At 44.9% G+C, this 20,556-nt stretch overlaps 1 protein-coding gene and 1 long non-coding RNA gene across 3 annotated transcripts; one reads left to right on the plus strand and one right to left on the minus strand.

The window, feature by feature from the left end:
* Positions 1–1,448: 1,448 nt before the first annotated feature.
* On the minus strand, positions 1,449–20,389 carry CARHSP1 (calcium regulated heat stable protein 1). Of its 2 annotated transcripts, none has more exons than XM_083473900.1 (4): positions 20,231–20,389; positions 7,994–8,160; positions 5,151–5,273; positions 1,449–3,138 (listed from the first exon to the last, which is right to left on the minus strand). In XM_083473900.1, the coding sequence occupies exons 2-4, from the start codon at positions 8,149–8,151 to the stop codon at positions 2,976–2,978; spliced, it is 444 nt and encodes a 147-aa protein (XP_083330026.1). In that variant the 5' UTR covers positions 8,152–8,160; positions 20,231–20,389; the 3' UTR covers positions 1,449–2,975. The 2 variants fall into 2 exon arrangements, with proteins under 2 accessions (XP_083330026.1, XP_083330025.1); XM_083473899.1 differs by lacking the exon at positions 20,231–20,389 and adding an exon at positions 19,620–20,069.
* On the plus strand, positions 6,658–10,782 carry LOC310692727. The gene is made up of 2 exons (XR_014518863.1): positions 6,658–7,177; positions 9,277–10,782. It is a non-coding gene; the product is annotated as an uncharacterized lncRNA (long non-coding RNA).
* Positions 20,390–20,556: the final 167 nt, after the last annotated feature.

The raw sequence follows: 20,556 nt of genomic DNA on the forward strand, positions 1-20,556 counted from the left end.
CGTGTGATGCAGCAGGGGGAGGGGGAAATTAACGCTATTCTAGGCCTCATCAACAGACGTATAGTGTCCAGATCAAGGGAAATAATAGTACCACTCTATTCTGCCACCTGGGGTCCCATGTCCACAGTTTTGGGTGCCACAGGTTAAGGAGGACATTGACAAGCTGGAAGGTGTGCAGAGGAGGGCAACTGAGGTGCTCAAGGGTCAGGAAACCAAGGGGTAATAAAAGCGATTGTGGGAGTTGGGTATGTTTAGCCTCCAGAAGAGAAGACTGAGAGGTGGTATATTAGCCATCTTCAAATATCTGAAGGGCTGTCATATGGAAGATGGAACAAGCTTGTTTCCTCCAAAGGGTGGGGATTCAAACTATAAGAAAGGAGATTCTGACTAAACATTAGGATCTTAGTTGACCACCTAATTACTTTCCTGCCTGTTGCAGCAATTGCAATTTGCACTGTGCTGCATGGTTTTTAATTATATTTTTATTGCTTTTTTATTCCTTAGATATTGTATTTTATTGTATTACAGTTTGAATGATGTGGCATTCAAGCTGTAAGACAATAAAATACAATCCAGGAAGCAATTAAAACAATTAAAATCAATATGTATTATTTAACGCAGTGAAAGTGCCACCTCCCATCTTCAACCATGAGCCTACAGACATACAAGACTACCTGAATGAAGCTCATGGACCACAACTGGGAACCCCTGATGTAAAAGATGATAAAGTCAGGTTACAGCTGAGATGGTACTGTGATCCTAAGCACATCTTTAGCCAGATCCTTTAGCTCTTTACCCATGAAGCTGATGTGCATGGGGTTTGCTGCCTTACTTGGAAGGAAGCTTTGGTGCCGTGAAGTGGAAATTACGAAAGCGGCAATTAAAATTTCATCTTGCACAAACTCAGTCTGGGTCAAGCCACTTTTCTCCTCCTCCTCAGCCCAGACTCGCTCAAGTAATTCATGTTAGGAGCCTGCAGGCCGCAGTAATGTAAAATAACTTGCCAGACATTTAAAACACAATGTAAATGATTCATAGGAGCGGCGACGTCAAGATCAGTGGGACAGAGGTTCTAATGAAACAGCTAAAGTTGCAGACAGTGTGGCCTTGTCACAAGCAGATCTGTTTACCTGATCCTGTTGAAAACATAAGAGGCCAGTTCTATATCTAGCATGGCAAGAAAAACGAAAAACAGTCACAACGATAACAACTCCTGCAGTATCTCAATGTCCGGGGCTGCAGCAAATGAGGAGAGTTTAATTTCCTCTCTCATGTCTGGCTGGCTTGGCAGTCTTGTGTCTCTCTGGTGTTAGCAGATAATAAGAAAAGGAGATTGAGCAATTCTGGTCTCTGGACAGTCCCTGCTTGAGAGCCAGTGTGTTGTAGTGGCTAGAATACTGGACTAGAGGCCGGAACGAATCTAATGATTACAAATGCCTTTCACACAATTCCAGAAGAGGAGATTCACTCCAACCTTTTTATTTATTTCTTTTCCCCAAAGATTTCCAGCTGTTAGGGAGTTTGAGAAGGGAACACAACACACATATGTACTGTTCAGAACATTTTCTACTAGGAAAAAAACAACAACTAGATGGCATTGAAATAAAATATGGTTGAAATAGGGTTTAGCTACAAACCTAGTTGGAGGCAGGAATCAGCTAGCTGTGCATTAAACACACACACACATCACTAACTAAAAATATTATACTTTGCTAGCTGAAGAAATGCACCAGAAGGGTTCAAACGTCAAACCAGTTCACGTGACATACAGTCGCTTGTTTTCCTCCTACTAAGCCATGGTTTACTAAAACTGTTGTTTACCTGATCATCTGGACTCTGTTCAGTGGATTACCTATGGCTTCTTTACTGCCAACAAACCACAAGCTGAAGCCATGGTTTGTCACTGACCCACAACCCTTGGTTTGTTTTAACTGTGGCTTGGTGTCACAAAGAAAGCCAGCACTGTCCCCAAAGCAAGGTTTGGTTAGCCAACCCACCACAAACACTTGCCAAGCTACCAGAAAAGACCAGCTGGAAAACAAACCACATTTTAGAGAAACAAGCAATGGGTTTGTTTTATCGTCCATGGGACAAATCTGTAGTTTGTTCAGCAAACCATGGTTTGGTGTGAGTTGTGCAAACGGGGCCAAGGAGGACATAAAAATCAAGAGCTGGTTTTTTAAAAAGAAAAAACCCTGAAAGTTTTCATCAACCCAAATTACAAGCTAACCACGGCAGACACTACTCTCGCGTCTCAGATGTTTATATATGAAATGTTGAGGCGGGCTGTGCTTTTCTGCCAGCACAAAATCAAAAGAAGGGAAAGGTGTTTCCAGCTAGGGCTTCCCCCAGGTACTCCATTGAGGGGGCTTCCTTGGACCTAGAAACCCAGAGGGCACACCAGGAGAATTCCTATGTTTCTAGGAAAGTGGGTCTCACCAGCAGATGACTTCTACAATGACAGGCAAATTTCACAGTGCTGTTGCTGATTAGAATGGTGAGGCTCCGTGGTGCCAAGCAGAAAAGTTCCTCATGGGGTGATCTACCCAGGCAATGCTGGTATCCCTTGCCATGCAGAGTCCCCACCAAAACAGATAATTTACAGGCTCCAAGTCATGCTCCCCATCATCTGGAGAGATGGCACCTGCGCCATTTTGTTATATTTTGGTTAAGTCTTTCTAAGGCCTTTGGGTATCTACACGTGCTGGTAAAAATAAAAAAAAGCAAAGCCATAACTAAATCCCGTCTTCTTGGTCAACTTTAAGTGTTGTGCCGTTTGCGTTTTTTTAATTATTATTTTTTTATAAAAGCGGGGGCGTTACTCTGGCCACCTTTGGACCCCCATTACAATGGTGTTTCCACCTCACTCAATACGCAGAAAACTCGTCTGTCAAGTCTCAAGTCAGTATCAGTTGTTGAACAATACCGAAAGTCCAGCATTTCCTCCATCGGGGCGGCTTTGGCGTCAGGGCGGCCTAGGAGTTGATCACGTTTCCTGACCACGTCTCGTGCTTTATCCCCGGAGCGAGGTGAGTGATGACCACCTCCACGGCCTGGAGCTTCTCGTTCTTCGGAGGGATGGTGCACACCTTGTAGGTGACTTCATCCCCGGTCACCGGGACATATTCTCCTTCAATGCTTTCAGGAGGCAGGGGGAGAAGATACAAAACAAAATAATTGCCCAAGTGGTTCCCATCACAGGACTTTGCCACAAACTCAAAAAAGGGAACATAGAACCCACAAAAATGTTTTTATTCATTCATCTGGTTTACACTAAACAATGGTTTCCCCAAAGTGGTCGATATTTACTCACTCACCCCTGGGGATGGAAAACAAGTGTATGAACTGTGTTTCTTAGGCCGCACCCTGTTTCTGTGGTTGTAACCTATTCAAAACTGTTTTATCACTGGGTTTTAATTGCTGTAACCCACACTGGGACCTCTGGGTGAAAGTGGGTAAATCATAATCATCATAATGCTCCAATAACAGTAATAATAGGGAAATTTGAGTCTCAGAAATAAAGGTCATGGGCATGTACAGAACACACCTCCTTTGCCACTTCTGTATCTTAATGATTCCACAATACAACAGTGATGTGATTCATAAATGTTGATATTTCATGACTTTGCTTCATTTACATGACTAAGAAGTTGTAGTGCGGTCGATGGCAATGTTATATATCTCATCCAGGGGTCAATGAACTCAGAAGCCTGGGAAAGCCAATGCTAAGCCTGTCCTTTGTGTTCAGCAAACCACAGATTAGCCACGAGTTGTCTGAAAGACAATCACGCAGACCAAGGCTTGCTTCTCCACAGCTTGCTTGGGTTTCCAGCTGCTCTTGGCCTCTGGCCTTTGTGGCTTAGCTGTACAAACCACAGTTAAGAAAGGGGGCCAGATTTGCACGTAATGCTGAGTCATAGATAAGAGACAAATGAAGCGTGGTAAGCCAGCGACAAACCATGGCTTCAGCTTCATTCTAGGGCATAGGTGAGGACTCTTTCCATCTCGTCCTCCCCAGGCCATCACCCTGCCCCCCCTCACCGGCTTTGCTCTGCACCACAAGCATTCTTGCCTGGCTGCTGGGATGTGTCCTTGAATTCTGATCGTGCATTTTGCTTACCTTGGGTGGAGTGGAGTGTGCAGAAAATAACTGGCTTTGCAAAGGTAAAATTTACATCCATTGTTCCGCCAGCTTTGCCTCTGGCCCTGGCTCGCTGCTCACTGCCGGATTTACGTATAAGCTAAACAAGCTATAGCTTAGGGCCCCACTCTCTTGGGGCCCCCCAAAAAAATTAAAGGAAAAAAAGACTGGACGTACATTTCCAAAATATAAGATAAAAAACAAATAAAAGAAAACCTACAAACAGCAATAATGTTTTCTGTTGTGTAGGCTCTTATGATGTAACTAATGGGCCCCGCCTGCTAGCCTGCTCCCTAAAATATCACTGGTTTGCTCATTTCTATATATAGGGTGCCTACATTCTGCATGGACTGGTTGCATGGCAACATGTGCAAATGGCTTTAGATACCTATTAGGTCAAAAAAATTGGGACGTGGGTGGTGCTGTGGGTTAAACCACAGAGCCTAGGACTTGCCGATCAGAAGGTCAGCGGTTCGAATCCCCACGATGGGGTGAGCTCCGGTTGCTCGGTCCCTGCTCCTGCTAACCTATCAGTTCGAAAGCACGTCAAAGTGCAAGTAGATAAATAGGTACTGCTCTGGCGGGAAAGTAAACAGCGTTTCCGTGCGCTGCTCTGGTTCGCCAGAAACAGCTTAGTCATGCTGGCCACATGACCCAGAAGCTGTATGCCGGCTCCCTTGGCCAGTAAAGCGAGATGAGCGCCACAACCCCAGAGTCGTCCACGACTAGACCTAATAGTCAGGGGTCCCTTTACCTTTGGTCCATAAATTACCATATAGCATATATTCAACACTAAAAAACAGCGACAATTTGTTGCTGTCAAAGGACAGCTGGACATATAAAGGGCCCCATTACCTTCAGTAGCTTAGGGTCTCATCAAACCTAAATCCTGCCCTGCCACTGCTGACATGTGGTCCCCAGAAGGTTGCCCTGATAGGAATAAAGCAGCCCTCAGGATGAAAAAAATGAAGGGCAAATCCATTCTCTCCCCAGCCCCCCCGCCACTTACTCAGAAATGTGCACAAAGATGTCTGGACTGCCATCGACAGGCGTAATGAAGCCATGGCCCTTGGAGCGGCAGAAACATTTACACACCCCCTTGTAGGTAGGCCCTTCAGAGGCTCTCGTCGTCCTGTGAGGAACAAAAGCAAGTTCAGAAAACCATTCCCCACCTCTTCTTACATTAGAGCGCGGAAGTCAGCTTCTAGGGAATTAATGTGCCTGCTTCTGAAAGTCCAGTTTCTTGTCCATATGGGGGAAAGCACACGGGCAAAATGCCTGCTGAAAGCTGAGAAACCTGAGAGAAGCCTGAATAAGAGTTCAAGTGATGCCACGGGGTGCTTCAGTGTCCTATGGAACTACCCACCACCCACTTACAACTAGCAGAAGAAAAATGGCAGGGCTCACACTTCACACGTGGAAGGCCACAAGTATGATCCCAGCATCTTCAGGTAGGGCTCAGAGGGAAACCTAGCAAAAACCCTGGATTGCCTCCGGCAATACTAAGTTGGACGGACTAATGGTCAAACATGGCACAGGGCAGCTTCCCTGTATCCCTACTTTCTTAACAAACCGTGCAAAATGAGGAGAAATCAGGCAAATGTATGCAGGTAGCAGAATTCAGATTGTCAAGAGAGACCTGGGCACGATGCTGTAGAATGTAGTGCTCTTTTTAGGAAAATAGGCTGAAATTCAACACCATGCTATTACAAATATTCCATCTGTTTGCCAGATCCCCTCTCCCACGTGCTGTTCTGTTGGTTCCCCCAATTCCCCCCCACAAACCAATTCCGGGAGGTGGGGAGCCCTGCTGCGCAAACAGATGCCCTCATGCAAGGCTTCAAAGTGAATCTCACCCATAGAGATGCATCCAACTACATTATACTCAGAGTAGACCTGCTCAACTTGATGGACTTTGATTAGTTATGCCCATCTATTTAAGAGGGTCTACTCAAGAGTTGGATAAGCATCAAATGCAACCCACAGGGAACTGCTTTACACTGAGCCAGACCAAGGGCCAATCTAGCACCCAGTCATCAACAATGCTCTCCTGGGATTGAGGAAAGAGCCTTACCTGGAGACACCGAGGACTGAACTGTCCGAAACAGCTGCTGAGCTAGATGGTCCAATGGTCTGATTTAGTATAAGGCAGCTTCCTACATTTGTAGGTAGGAATCAGAATCTGGGGGAAAGTGTCAGAATCATCCAAGGACAAAGCAGAGCTCATAACTGGCCTTGAAGACATGCCCTTCTAAGATCATCAGAACATCATCAGAACCTACTGGATCAGGCCAATGGCCCACCTAGTAGTGGGAGCGAGAAAAGGGGTTCTCCACCTATCTGTTCCCTCCACACCATGCATAATTCCATAATATTCCATACTCGCCTTTTCCCTAAACTAAAATTTCCCAAACTCTGCATCCGGGGAGCCTCTCCATCCCCTGGACCCTTTTGGTCTCCCCTTTTTTTCTGAATCTTCCCCAAAATCTGCAATATCCTTCTGCCGCCTTCCTCACCTTGACGAACTGGACCTAAGACTTTCCGACGCCATGGAGAAGCCCGCCTGCCTTGAGTGAGAGAGGGCACAGCTTTCTACAGAGCATGGTAGGCCGTTCTGCTCCCATGCCCTCTCGCTTCCCCGCCCGCCCGCCACCTCCCTCCTCTCAACACAACTTCTGAGCTTCTGGCCTGGGTGCGATTGTGACATAGCCAGCCATCCCAGAGTCATTTGTACTTCCCCGCTTGTCATAATGTCATTCAGCTGCAAGCTGAGCTAACCTTCAGAGCCCCAGGGGATTCAGTCAGTGACACACCCAACTTACAGCTGAGAGATTACACTCTGCTGCTCAATTCGGTATTTTGCAGAGTTGGAGGTGGGGGAAGGAGTTGTATTATCAGGGATTTGTCTCAGCAAGACCAACTCTCAGTGGAAATCTACAGTGACCTCTCAACCATCTACGGCCAGAGTAATTGCTTTCTAGGTGGGCTGTATGGAGGTGATCACAGAAGGAACCAGGCAGGGTGAGGCTTGCAAAGGTGAGTGACCAGAGTTGTCTTCTTCTTTGGCAGTCACTCATAGCCGAGTAAGATTGCCTTCCATAAACACGGTTTCAACAGTGTGTCCGTAAGTGACTGCGGAGGCCAATTCTGGATCCACACGTCCTTTCCACAGCAGGAACATAGGTCTCCAGGCAGGAGTTGATCATGTTGAGGGTTTGCCATTCCTCTTATTACATTTCTCCCTTTCGTCCTGAGTTCGAGCGTCTTCAAAGTCCATGACACCTTTGGTAAAGGCTATTCTCCAATTGGTGCACTTGCAGGCCAGTGTTTCCCAGTTGTCGGTGTTCATGCTACTTTTTCTTTTTTAACCAGGGACAACACCAGCGTTTGTTTTGTTTGTTATTAATTTATAAAAAAATATTTGTATACTGCTATATCATAAAAATGTATGTTGAAGCGATTCACAGCAATAAACACATAAAACCATAAAAGTTAAAAACAAGTTAAAAGCAAAAAAGTTTGAAATGTTCATTGTGGTACCAGCAATTCAGAGTCAGGTAAGAAGCAAATTATCCCTATCTACCTAACAAAATTTATATACCACTTTATGGTAGGCAAAACCTCTAAGGGGCTTAACAAGAAATATTAACATTAACAATAAATAAATAAATATTAACATTAACAATAAAAAACAGACGAAAACAATGAAAAACTGTTTTAGAAGATTGAAATAAACAGTAAAGGAGATTAAAACACAGTAACATCAGTATGCCTGGTTAGGCTTGCCTAAGCAACATTGTTTTAAATGAGCACCGAAAGAACCCCATTCCACCTGCTCCCCTTGATACTCACGCTGAAAATGTGCGTGTCCTCCGCGTCGGAAGCGGGCTTGGGATGAGGTAGCCTCTCATCGGAGACGGGGAACGCTCTCTCGTCCTCCGCCCTTCTGGAAGCCGGAGGTTGCGTGGAGACGGAGGCTGCTCGTGAGAGGAAGCAGATTCTGAAGACATTTCAAAGACCTAAACAGGAGAGGAGGTCTTGCTTTAGAAGCAGGAGTTTAGTTGACCAATCTTCTCATTAATTTAGTTTTTGCTCTTGCAAGTTGAATGTCAGCCGCTCTCTCTCAGCTATCCATTACAATGATGCTCTGAGGTGGTGTCCATTAGGGCTGGGCGATACAGTGGTACCTCAGTTTTCGAACACCTCAGAAGTCAAACGTTTCGACTTTCAAACACCAAAAACCTGGAAGTAACTGCTTAGGTTTTCGAACACTTTTCAGAACCTGAACATGACACACGGCTTCTGTATTGAGTTTTCCAGAAGTAAATGCTTCAGTTTTTTAACATTTCGGAAGTTGAACGGTCTTCCAGAATGGATTACATTCGAAAACCGAGGTACCACTGTATCTGGTTTTCAACATTGTGATGTATTACCAGCTAAACATTGTGATATACCGATTAGCTGGCTTCACTGTTTTCCCCACATTGTGATTTTTGCATAGCATGTGCACAAACACACACACACAACATGGATTCGCAATTATATTGCCAGGTCAAAAATTATGAAACTGATATCACAAAATGGACTTCAAACCAGTTTTGGACAATATATCACCATAGTGCCCAGCCCTAGTGCCCATCTTTGGGTAGAGCAGAATGTGTCCTTTTTTACCTTACTGCAGGCTGAGAACTTTTAGTTAATCATGCTTTGCAATCTTTTGTTGTATTTTATTCTGGTATTATATGCTTCTTTAAAAACAAACAAACCTATAAATCACTTTGAGACCAAAAATAAATTTTTGGTAGTAAGCGACAAATAATTATCCTAAATAATGATAATAATAAATAATGACAGAACTGACATGTTACTAAGACTCTTGCTCAGGAAAATGCCCTAAAACACAACAGGAAACCAATTCAACACAGAGAGTTCAGATCCAACATCAATGAAGCTCCCACATAGACGACTGCATGAATTATGCAGAGGATCTTTGCCTGACATCTCATGTCAATGCGACAATTTTCCACCCCTTGTAACAATAGTGGAAAGAACAAAAATTTATGGCTTATTAGTAGAAGAGCATCCAGGAACAGACTCTCTCCCCCCCCCCCTCATCCTCTGTTTAATTGCTCCAGGTATGAAGAGGTTATAACTTTTAAAAAACAAAACAAATGAAGTCAAGATCCCATGAGGAATAATATGCATTCACTCCAACCCACTATCAAATTCCAGAGAGTATCATCACGCTGCTGGAAACAAGGAATTTCTCACACTTCATGTTAACTAGGTAAACACACACACACACTTAGAACCAAATAGCAGTCAGAGCGTGTTAAAAAGATAAAATGTTGATGGCCCCAAACTGGAAAGTTAAGTTATTCCCTCATTGAAAGGAATGGCTTAATAGAGTTTGGGCCATCTCCATAATGGCGAAAATAACATATTATCTAAAAGCGAGATATGCAAGCAAATGCAGAAATAAATTTTGGGAAAACTAGTCTCCCTCTTGGCAGTGTGGCCCAGAAAACAATTATCTCCCGCAAAAGCAAATTCAAGTAGGTTTTGAGGTTTGTTTTTAAAGCAAATGTTAATTTATGTTATATTTTCTTGCAGGAATATTTATGATTTGAATGAATTTTATCTGAAGCAGGGTTTCATTGATTATTGTTCATAATTGCCAAAATGGTTAAATACGTAAATAATGTTCAAAATCGCAAGTGCCATAAATTAAAGAAGACCAAACATTGAGTATTTGATATTTTATATGGCTTTAAGATTCCAGAGGTCCAAACTTAGTGGGAAGTTGGCGCAAGGCAGTTAAAAAGGGGAAGAGCAACTGACACAAATTAAGCAATACTGTCTCTGTGAATACACCATACATTTAAAGCACATTCCCCACCTCCCTGCCTAAACAATTCTGGGAACTGTAGTTTACCCCTCACAGAGCTGCACTTCCCAGCACCCTTAACAAACTAGTGTGTGCCTGCTTTAAATGTATGGCCAGGGGAGAGGCTTTTAAGAAGAAAAGTGGAGGTGAGAGCTCTCAATAGAACCTGCATTATCAGGGGCACTATACCAGATGTCAGAGACAAACAACAGGGGAAAGAGAAAGAATATCCATGCTGTGCTCATAAATTTCCAGAGCCATCTAGGCAAGCAGTTTGCCTGATCCACTAGGGCAATTATGGGAAAGTTCCACAGTGCTTCACTTGGCAGATTTTATACACAAACTGAAGCAATTATGGAGGGTGGGAGCTGAGTAGTGTATTTATTCAAGAGGGGCAAAAAGTATATACTCCAATATTTATTTATATTTTTAAGCATTAGCCAGGTTGGCCTTCCTGAAGCCCCCATGTTCAGTAGCCGTATAGCTCTGTGAATTCCACACACCAGCAGTCATCCTGCCCCTGAACAATTTCCATCCTAGCAGGTCATGGACTACTATTTAACCTGTCAGACTCACTACCTGAGTTTGCATTCTTCCTCTGCCCTCCTAGTCCCCGTTTTCTTTTATGTGTGTGGCTTTCCCCCCAGAAACCTGCAGGCAGGAACTGTCCTGTATATAAGCTGCTCTGGGAGCCATTTTGAATGAAGAGCCAGCTACAAATGTTCCGAATAAATAAGGATGGCTGGCTGGGCAAGCAGGGATGATCTTCTATTGATGCAAAACAATAACCAAATTCTGGCCACCCCAGAGCAAAACATGAACATGAATCAGCTAAAGCACAGCCTGCGGCTTCCAGCACACGACATCAGTCCGATTCTTGCCACAGGGCTTCTGGATTTCTACAAACCACGCGGTACAGAGAGAGGGGAAACCCAACAGCCATAGTTTTACTCTTCCGCCTCCATAGCACGCTGTCGCCCTTCAGTTTACACATCAAGGCAAACACAACAGAGGCTGACTCACTTAATTGCCAGCGCTTATCCAATTCCCTTGCTCTCTGCCCTGCTTGCTCAGAACACAAAACACAAGCAGCAGTTCAGCGGAAACGAAGCCTTTGTCTCCCTCCCAGCCAGATCCCCTGAGGCCAGACCAAGAAAACAGATTTCTGTCATTTGTCACAGGATGGTCACAGGGAAAGGAATAATACACCGCAAACTGTTTCAACATCAGAGGAGAAGAAGATTACTGCATAGGAAACAGATCAGCCTTCCCAACTGGGTACCGTTCAGATGTTTCAGACTACAGCAGTGGCTGCCTGAAAGATCTGGAGCGCAACAGGTTGGTGAAGGCTGCTATATAGCATCCATGAATAAAAACTCAAAAGCTGCAACAGACAAAGCTATGGCTTAAGCGCTTTGCATTTGCAAATTCCAATTCTGCTAACTGAGGCATGCAGCAGTCTAACAACAAATCTGACTACATTTTTTAAAAAATAAAAAAGCAGCCCTTGCTCTGCTTAATGCTTTCAAAGGCCAGAAACAGACACAACCCTACTTCCTTCCTCCCAGTAGAAGCCTTCTTGCCAAATCTACATACAGCAGCTGGATGAAGTAATTAAGAATATCTCAATGTGCCAGGATGGACCTAGACTGACGCTCAGAAATAACATTATTCAACTCTCCCCTTCATGAAACAGGCAGGCATCTCTTCAGTGAGAAAATGAGCACATCAGGAAGAATGCTTCCAGCCCTCCTTGGCGAGCAAACTTTCTCCTTGCAGAAGGGTTATTTTTTATGTAGAGGGAGTCCTCCTAAAGGTATCTCCCACCTATGCAGTCTGAAGTAGTACAGTTCACTCTACCATCCCGGGACTCTACCATCTCATTGCGCTGCTTGCATAGTGCAGGTCTTGATCTGGCTAATTAACGTGCCATATTAACAATGCAAATTCCAGCAACTTGGAAATCAGCCCCGCTGAAAACAATGATAAATTGCTCCCAGGTAATTCTAACCCTATCTACTCAGAATTCAATGGGGCTTACTCCCAGGTAAGCAGGGTTAGGATCATAGCAGAAGTCTTTTCTATCCCTTTTCGTCTTCCCTTGCAAATTGATTCAGGACTCACAATATCACCCCATCTGACAAGATAGGAGAGAAACATCTGTGGAGTTTGGGAAGCCACTTGGCCGGGTGGCAAAACCACACCCCTGACTCTTGCTCAAATTGAGATGGGCAAAGCAAGAGGAAGAGGCGTGCCAGGAAACATTGGTAATAGGGACCATATTTATAGATCAACATGTGCACAAGCTCAAAACAGGTAGATGTGCTTTGAAACAGAGAAGACATGAAACAAAAATTATATGCGTGCACAAAGGATAGGCAAAAAACATTAAAATCAATCTCCACTGGCTTAGCCTACAACTCCAGATGTGAGAAAGGTGCAATCCCAGCCAGGAACATGTCAAGAATACCTGAAGGTGAGTAATGCCATCAGCGATATGCTAAAATCAGTGATAAACTAAATTTAAACACGTGCTGACAACTCATGTCTATATGTTCCGTACAGGCTTGTCTAAACAAAAGACATGTGTTTGCATGTGTTTCAATCTGGGTTTTTGCTTCCCATTGTTTTCAATTATGTTTTGAAAAACATTCTGCATGAGTGTTTTTAACTGTTTTTATTTATTTCATTGTTTTCTTCTTTTTGTAAACCACTTGAGGTTCATTGGCTATTTTTACAATCATGCAGTATATTAATTTGCTAACACAAATGGCCTGCATGAACAGAAAGGTCTAGTGCTGGAGCAAAAGACCACAAAGATGGTGTGAGGTGAAGCTCTGTAATTGGCGGGGGCCACCACTAAGAAGCCCCTGCACACAAAACACCCTTGTTACCCACCCTCCAAAGAGGTTTGGAACGCAAGAAGCTGCCCTTATACCAAGTTGGACCATTGTGGAACATGTTTTCCTTTGAAATTAAGACCGGTTTCTGGGCCAGAGTCATGGCTCAAAGGCGAGGGCTGCACTGCCCACCAAATATGAGAAAGATTATCCACCCATCTCTCTGGCTTCTGACACAGCCCATTTACATTCTAGCATATATTTTACAACCATAAGGTCTAGAAACCTGATTGTCTCTCTATACTGTTTCTGTAAGAAAAACTGTAGCTGCAGTGTGGGGCTTGGTGGGTTGGTGGGCAGGGGAAGCAGCCTCTAGTATCTTTTTATTATTATTTAATGGAAGCACTGATTCTCAGGAAACTTGAGTCCTGCCCTCATTAGGTGGCTTTTCTGCACAGAATCATAACATGAACAGAGGGCTGGCTGCAACATGGCCCAGCAGCTCTGTGAAGGGAAAAAGAGACCCCATTGGCCCCTCCGTGCATTATCTAGTACAGTGTTTTTCAACCTTTTTTGGGCAAAGGCACACTTGTTTCATGAAAAAAAATCACGAGGCACACCACCATTAGAAAATGTTAAAAAAATTAACTCTGTGCCTATATTGACTATATATAAAGTAATTCTCTTGAATAGGAATCAAATAAACACAAATAAAGTATTTTATAATTACTTTATTATGAAATAGTAAGTAAACAGAAATGTGAAAAATTATAAAATACTTTATTTTTAAATCTTTCGAATTTTTCAATTTTTCCCGCGGCACACTAGTGTGCCGCGGAACAGTGGTTGAAAAACACTGATCTAGTAGTATGTCAGCAACAATCTTGCCTTGGTGAAAAGAGATGCTTCTCTAGACCTTGAGACAGGAACACAAAGCAGGCAAAAAGGCAAAATGTATTATTATTATAGCATCGCACTGTCTTGTAATCTTGATTGAAAACAGAACATCCTCAACTTGGGCGATCTCCGGATGTTGCCGCACTCCAAGTCCCATCATGCTTTTAGGTTCAGAGAAAAGGCGAGCAAGAGGAAACACGGCAGAGGAGAAAATGGACACAGAAAAGTTGTTTCTCCCTCTCGCGTAACACGAGAACTCAGACACATCTGATGGAGCTGAATGCTAGAGATTTAGGTCAGGCAAAAGTTAGTCCTTCATTATGCAGCGCATAGTTTAACTACGGGATTTCACTCCCTCAAGGGGCAGTGATGGCTACTAACTTGGGTGTCTTTCCTAGAAAATTAGGAAAATTCCTGAACAAGGAGGCTATCAATGACTACTAGCCAAAAGGGCTATATTCTGCCTCTCCTCTCAGTGCCTCTAAATACCCGCTGCTGCTGTCTAGGGATAAAGAGCTTGTGTGCTCAGAAAAACGCCTGAATGTGGCTATCCTGACACAGGACAAGTGATCCAACAGAAGAACATACAAGAAGAGCCCTGCAGGTTCAGGCCAGAGGCTCACCGAGCTCAGCACCCTGGTCTCGTGGTCTTATGTAGCTCTTCTAAGAGACCTGCAAGCAGGACTTGAGCACAACAGCTCCATCTCAGCAGAACATAGCCACTGATGCACATATCTGGCTACATAAATCTGTCCAATCCTCTTTTCAAGACGTCCAAGTTGGCAAACATCACTGCCTCCTGTGGGAGGGAGTTCCACTGTTTATGTACCGCGTGAATAATTTAGCTGTCCTGAATCTTCCAACCTTTGTCTCCGCCAGCAGCAAAACGTTTCCGGCCGGCTCTGCCATTTGGTGCACTTAAAAGATACGTGCATGGGCCTGAGGCACGTTGCATCTGCTCCTCCTACAGTTGTACCTCAGGTTACAGGCGCTTCAGGTTACAGACTCCGCTAACCCAGAAATAGTACCTCAGGTTAAAAACTTTGCTTCAGGATGAGAACAGAAATCACGCGGCGGCAGCGGGAGGCCCTATTAGCTAAAGTGGTACCTCAGGTTAAGAACAGTTTCAGGTGAAGAATGGGCCTTCAGAACGAATTAAGTTCATAACCTGAGGTACCACTGTATATCCAACACCATTTCACCCATGAGCATAGACAGCTGCCTCATACTGAATCAGGCCTTTGGTCCAGCCCAAGCTGTAACAGGAAGGAAGGCCATCCAAATGCCTGGGGAAATCCCTCAGGAAGAGTATTCCTGCCTCTCCTGAAACTGGCTTCCGGCAACTGCTATCCAGAGGCATCCTGCTTTCCCAAAAGTGGAGAAATAACATAGCCATCATGGCTAGAAGCCATTGATAGCCTCCTCCTCCTCCATGAATTTGTGCCTTTTTAAAAAAGCTATCCAAGTTGGTGGCCATCCTGCGGCCTCCTGTGGCAGGGAGTTCCACAGTGTAACTATGCGCTTGTCCTTTCTTTTATCTGTCCTGAATCTTCCAACCTTCTGCAGGCATAGTGTGCGCTCCAGCCACTAAGCTTTGAGGCCTTGGGAAATATTGCTTCCCACTCCAAGTCCCTGGGGATGGAGATAACTTTATTACAATACCAACAATAACAAGGCTTTCAGCACAGATGCCGATGATTCAACAGCAATTCATCAAACAAGCTGTCACGAGATTTTTCCACCTAGCAATTAAGATACATTTCATTGCGTTGTCAGAAAAGCAGCCCACGCTCAACGCACCTCGCAACCCGAAGGATCCTCACCCACTTTTTGAAAAGCCAAAACCGCTCATCTTCACCATCAACACTGAATGTGTGGCCCATCAATTAATCCAGCCCCTTTTCCTAAACCAATGTTAATATACTGACTTGACAGTTATTCTTGCATTGGGAGAAAGTCTTGACACAAATATCCACCGTCTGGTCACATCGAGGCTTGACTACTGCAGTTGGGTCAGGGGCTACAATGGTACAATGGGGCTGCCCTTGAAGACTATTCAGAAGTCTTAATCAGGTTCAGGACAGATAACCATATTTCCTGGGACTTGCCAAGCTCAACTATATTTTGCAAACATTTTAAAGATCACCACTGTACTCTAGTAACCTTTCACGAGCAAGGATATATGAAAGGCCAGCTGCATAGGCAGTCAGTCAACTGCTCTTCTGGTGCAGAGACTTCTTTGTGGTGGCACCCTGGTTGCAAAGACTTCAGTGCTGTTAGCTTTCATGTCCCAGAGAGGGCTGCTTTATTCTCTCTAGCTAATGCAGAGCTGGGAAATCCTGGACCCAGGAGCCAAACGCAGCCCCCCAGGCCTCTCTGCCGGGCCCTCCCTCCCTGCCTGTCCAGACCCCATAGCCCACTACGCATTCACACACACCCCCCACTTGAGTGTTCTTGCCTGGCTGGAAAGTGTCCTTGAATGCTGACTGTGCCTCTTTGCTTCCCTGGACAGAGGACTGGGAAGGGATTGCAAGTGTGTGAAGAAACCATCCTGCAGTACAAAAGTATCATTTTCATTCATTGTTGAACCCATTTTCACCTCTGGCCCTCAGGCTGAAACCCCTGTTTGAGTGTATGTTGCTGCATTCTGCATTTCCTATCACAGAATGCTATTTTACTGCTTTTTATGACTTTTTACTGCATATTTAAATTGACGTCTTACTCCCAAGCTTCAACTTTTGTTAGGGGGCTTAAAAAACAAACAAACGGGAAGATCACTTGGAAGAAATGGATCTTAGCCAGATTTTATTTTGGGCTGCTTTTTTCCTTATATAGAATTATTTATTTTTACCCAGCCTAACATTCTGAAGAGTTTTGTACCATTGCCATATAAGTTGCCTGCTTTCGTTTTCCATTCTGCAGTCTTACCTCAGATCCTGAACGCCTTGCGAGTCGAACGTTTTGGCTCCTGAATGACGCAAACCCGGAAGTGAGTGCTCCGGTTTGCGACCGTTCTTTGGAACCCAAACATCCAACATGGCTTCCGATTGGCTGCAGAAGCTTCTAGCAGCCAATCGGAAGCTGCGGCTTGGTTTTCGAACGTTTTGGAAATCGAATGGACTTCCGGAACGGATTTAGTTTGACTTCCAAGGTACCTCTGTATTGTGCTTTCATGAGACAAAACCTTCCCCTGCTTGAGCTATCTCCCCAAGGAGGCCTGTAAATAAGTCCTTAACAAAGGCCGCAATCCTAACCCCCTACTAACCTGGGATTAAGACCCCACTTATTTCAATAGGATTTATTTCTGTGTAGACATGCTTAGGCATCTGCTGAAACTAACTCCAGTACGGGGGGGGGGGGGCAGGGACCTTTTTCAGTTCAAGGGCCACATTCCCTGCTGGGGTAACTTCACAAGGGCTGCATATTAGGGGGGGGCAAGGCAAAAGTGGGCGGATCACTCAATATATATGGTGCAATAAACTGGTTTGTACCCATGCACACACTATCTCTATCTTCCATACAAGCAAACAAGAGGCTTGATAAGAGTTAAGGTACACCTTCCAGTCAGGGAAAAACACTCAAGCAGAGTGCAAAGCAAGGCCTGTAGGAACAGACCTTCCCAGTTTATTTTCCAGGGGTGTCCCTGATTTAGAGAAGCCGTCCCGGTTTCTGATTTGATCCTGGAATGTCCCACTTTTCCTTAGGATGTCCCTATGTTGGAGGGTATGGCGTTATCCGACCCCCAAGCCACTTGAAGGCAATCCTGTATAGGGAAGTTTGTTTAATGTTTTATTATGTTTTTATATATGTTGGAAGCCTCCCAGAGTGGCTGGGGCAACCCAGTAAGATGTGTGGGGTATAAATAGTAAAATTATCATTATGAAATGGGATGTCCCCATTTTCATCAGAGAAATGTTGGAGAGTATGTAGGAGTGTGTGGCCTGGTGAAGGTTCTGAGGGCCAGAAAGAGAGTTCTAGAGGGCCATGTTTGACACCTGCCCCTGGTCTTTTCTGCCCATCCCTGGCATAAATGATTAGTATTTTTTGTTGGTCTAAAAGAGCAACTTAAGTCTCTACTTCTTGAAACTACACATCATAAGGCTACATAACAGTGTACACACTGGGCTGTAATCTGCCTAGGCCTAACTCACGATAAAATGGATGCAGGACACTGGGGAGATGGGCATAAATGCAATAAAGTGTAAAATAAACCTCCAGTTCAAATGTCACATCAGTCACAACCTCACTGGTCCTGGGCATGCTATATTTCTCTCTCTCCTCACACTCTGCATATACAGGGCTGGTCAATATTACAGGGCTTTTGCCCAAATTGCCAAGCTAATGTGGGTGAAGCCGTTTTGAAAACTTGAAATCCACAACTTTAAATGTGAATGATTATAAAACAGAGTTGGCAGCATGCAGAAGACTTTTTGACCAAGGAGATCAGAGTTCAAATCCACCCTCAATTATTGCAGCTGAACTACGGTGCAACCTAACCTGCTTCATATTATTGTTTTGGTTAGAATTAAATGTGGGTGGGGACACATGGAAGCTCCTTGGGAGGAATGACGAGATACAAGGAGAAGAAACCATTATCTTTTGAATGCACTCAAGAGATGCAGGCTGCCACCTTCTGGGTTAAGTTTCCTGCAGCCAGAAACTCAACAGGTGCAGTCCCCTTGCTTGAAGGACTGGTGAATCGTAGAATTCCTGCCTGCTAGGCAGCTATTGAAAGGCAAAACCCCACAAGAGAGAAGAAAATATAAGTAGCAATTCTCTTGGGTGTAGGGCTGGGAGGAAATAGCAGGCTTGCCTCTTCTTCCTTGGACTTGCACAATCAGGCTGGCCAATTGTTTCTGGAACCCCAGACCGGATGCCAAGCTCCTTCCTGGAAAAGTGTGGCCTCCTCACGTTAAGTTTTGCCCAATGCAAGTCAGGTTCTCTCACACTCCCCACAACTGAAGTGGCAAAGAGGTTACACACACGTACACAAAATACTACTTTTAAAAAATGCAACATACCAGCTTTGTGTTATTGCTCCCCTGCCCATCAAACATGTTTTCCCCTGAATCCAAATACCTTTAATGTTCCAATCCTAACCATGTCTTCTCAGAAGTAGGCCCTGTGGAATTCAGTGGGGCTTACTCTCCAGTAAGCGGCATTAGGAATTTTGCAGATTCAGCAATCCTAAACTATTTACAAAAGATCAGGCCTCATCCAACACAGCAGGACTTACTTATCTCTCTGTAAACATGTATGGAGTTGTCCCATGATTATGGAATAAAAACTCCCATTTTAACAGAGAAGCAGCCATTCTAAACCCACTTACTAGGGAGCAAGTCCCATTGAGTTGAATGGGACTTACTTCTGAGTAGACATAGTTAGGGCAGCACTGCTATTCTAAGTGAACATGTTTTACCCCATCAGCTTTAGTATGTCCCTTTTTTTAAAAAAAAAAAGCCTTTCATTCCCTCCTCCCCTTGAAGGTGGGGGTGGGACCCTTTAATTTTCAGAAAGGAGACCACACCTTGAATTTTTTAAGGTGCCACAAGGTTGCTTTGATTAAAAAAACACTTTTTTATATCTTCCAACCTAGCCCCACAAACAAAGCGACCATCTCCCCACCCTTCTATCAACTCTTCCAGGATTAAATTAGTTTGGGAAGTCCTGCACCTCTCCATACACGCCCCCCCCAAATCAATGAAAGCCTTTACCCTTTGTCTGCACACCCCCCATAAAAATTGGGGGTGGGCACGCAACTTATAAGTAACTTCACACACGCACACAACACGAGCGAATCCTCAAGTTTCAACGTCTGGTATCATTTCCCATTGGTGTGATTTGCTTCTCTTACCTTACAATTCTCGCTATGTCCTTTGGTGGGATTGTCCCGGGGGGGGGGGGACCTGCAGGATTTCCCCCGGGTGTTGGAGGGGGGCGGAAAAAAGGAGTAAAGCACCGAGGCCACTTCCTCCACCTCCCCAAAACGAGAAGAACAGCGTTTACACATTTCGCCCCATATCTCAGGTTCTACAAATATTAGAAACTTGCTCTTTTCAAACAAATGGAATCTGGAGATCTGGAGATTCTATTCGGGGGCGCAGATGGGGTCTCTGCCCCCATCTTGCCCCCCTGCAGACGTCCAGGGCTGTTGCCCCCCCTTTTCTCTTTGTTGCAAACTTCTATAGATTTACCCTTACTCTCATCTCGTCCCCACGTTCCCGACCCCCACGGCTTGCAAGTTTCACTCCATCCTCCAAGCGCCCAGCTGAGGCTACGATGCCGACCCCGGGCACGCTTTCCCTGGAGTAAAGCCCCGTTTAAAAGAGCGGGGCTTACTTCCGAGTAGACCCGCGAGCTACTTTCTCTTTTTTTTCAAAATTGCACGCGCATCCATCAACTCTGCAGCCTCCCTTCCGCGCAAAAAATAAAATAACGAAAATAAAATCCAAAAATACCCCTCACCTATCTCCCTCTGCGAAGAGGTTCCGTGGCTCGCCAGAAGCTGCTGCCACCTTTGCTTACTTGCTGCCGTTCAGTGCGCGCGCCTCTGCGCTTCCCCGGGCCCCAGTCGGGAGGTGGAGCGGCTCCGGGAAGGCCAGCCCCCGGCTAGGGAGGCCCCTCGGGGCGGGGACTCCTGCGCCGCTGCAGGAGGTGCGCTTACGCAGCTGGCTGGCTGCATGGTCTAAGCGCGGAGGTTTCTCGCGGTTCCGGGGCTTCGCCCCAAGAGGACAGGTCTCTGCCCCGAGGGAGCTTGCCATCTGGAGAACGCGGAGGAAAACGAGGAGCAA

This window comes from Podarcis liolepis (assembly GCF_965112155.1).
Source record: "Podarcis liolepis genome assembly, chromosome: 14".
In the NCBI taxonomy this organism is placed as follows: domain Eukaryota; kingdom Metazoa; phylum Chordata; class Lepidosauria; order Squamata; family Lacertidae; genus Podarcis; species Podarcis liolepis.

What these genes read in the sequence shown, in the direction of transcription:
- CARHSP1 (XM_083473899.1), bottom strand. Translation starts at nt 19,775, where the DNA reads ATGTGTAAACGCTGTTCTTCTCGTTTTGGGGAGGTGGAGGAAGTGGCC. An exon ending in AGGACACGCACATTTTCAGC is followed by an intron (nt 5,274 to 7,993) that starts GTGAGTATCAAG and finishes TGTTCCTCACAG; the next exon opens with GACGACGAGAGCCTCTGAAG. An exon ending in ATCTTTGTGCACATTTCTGA is followed by an intron (nt 3,139 to 5,150) that starts GTAAGTGGCGGG and finishes GCCTCCTGAAAG; the next exon opens with CATTGAAGGAGAATATGTCC.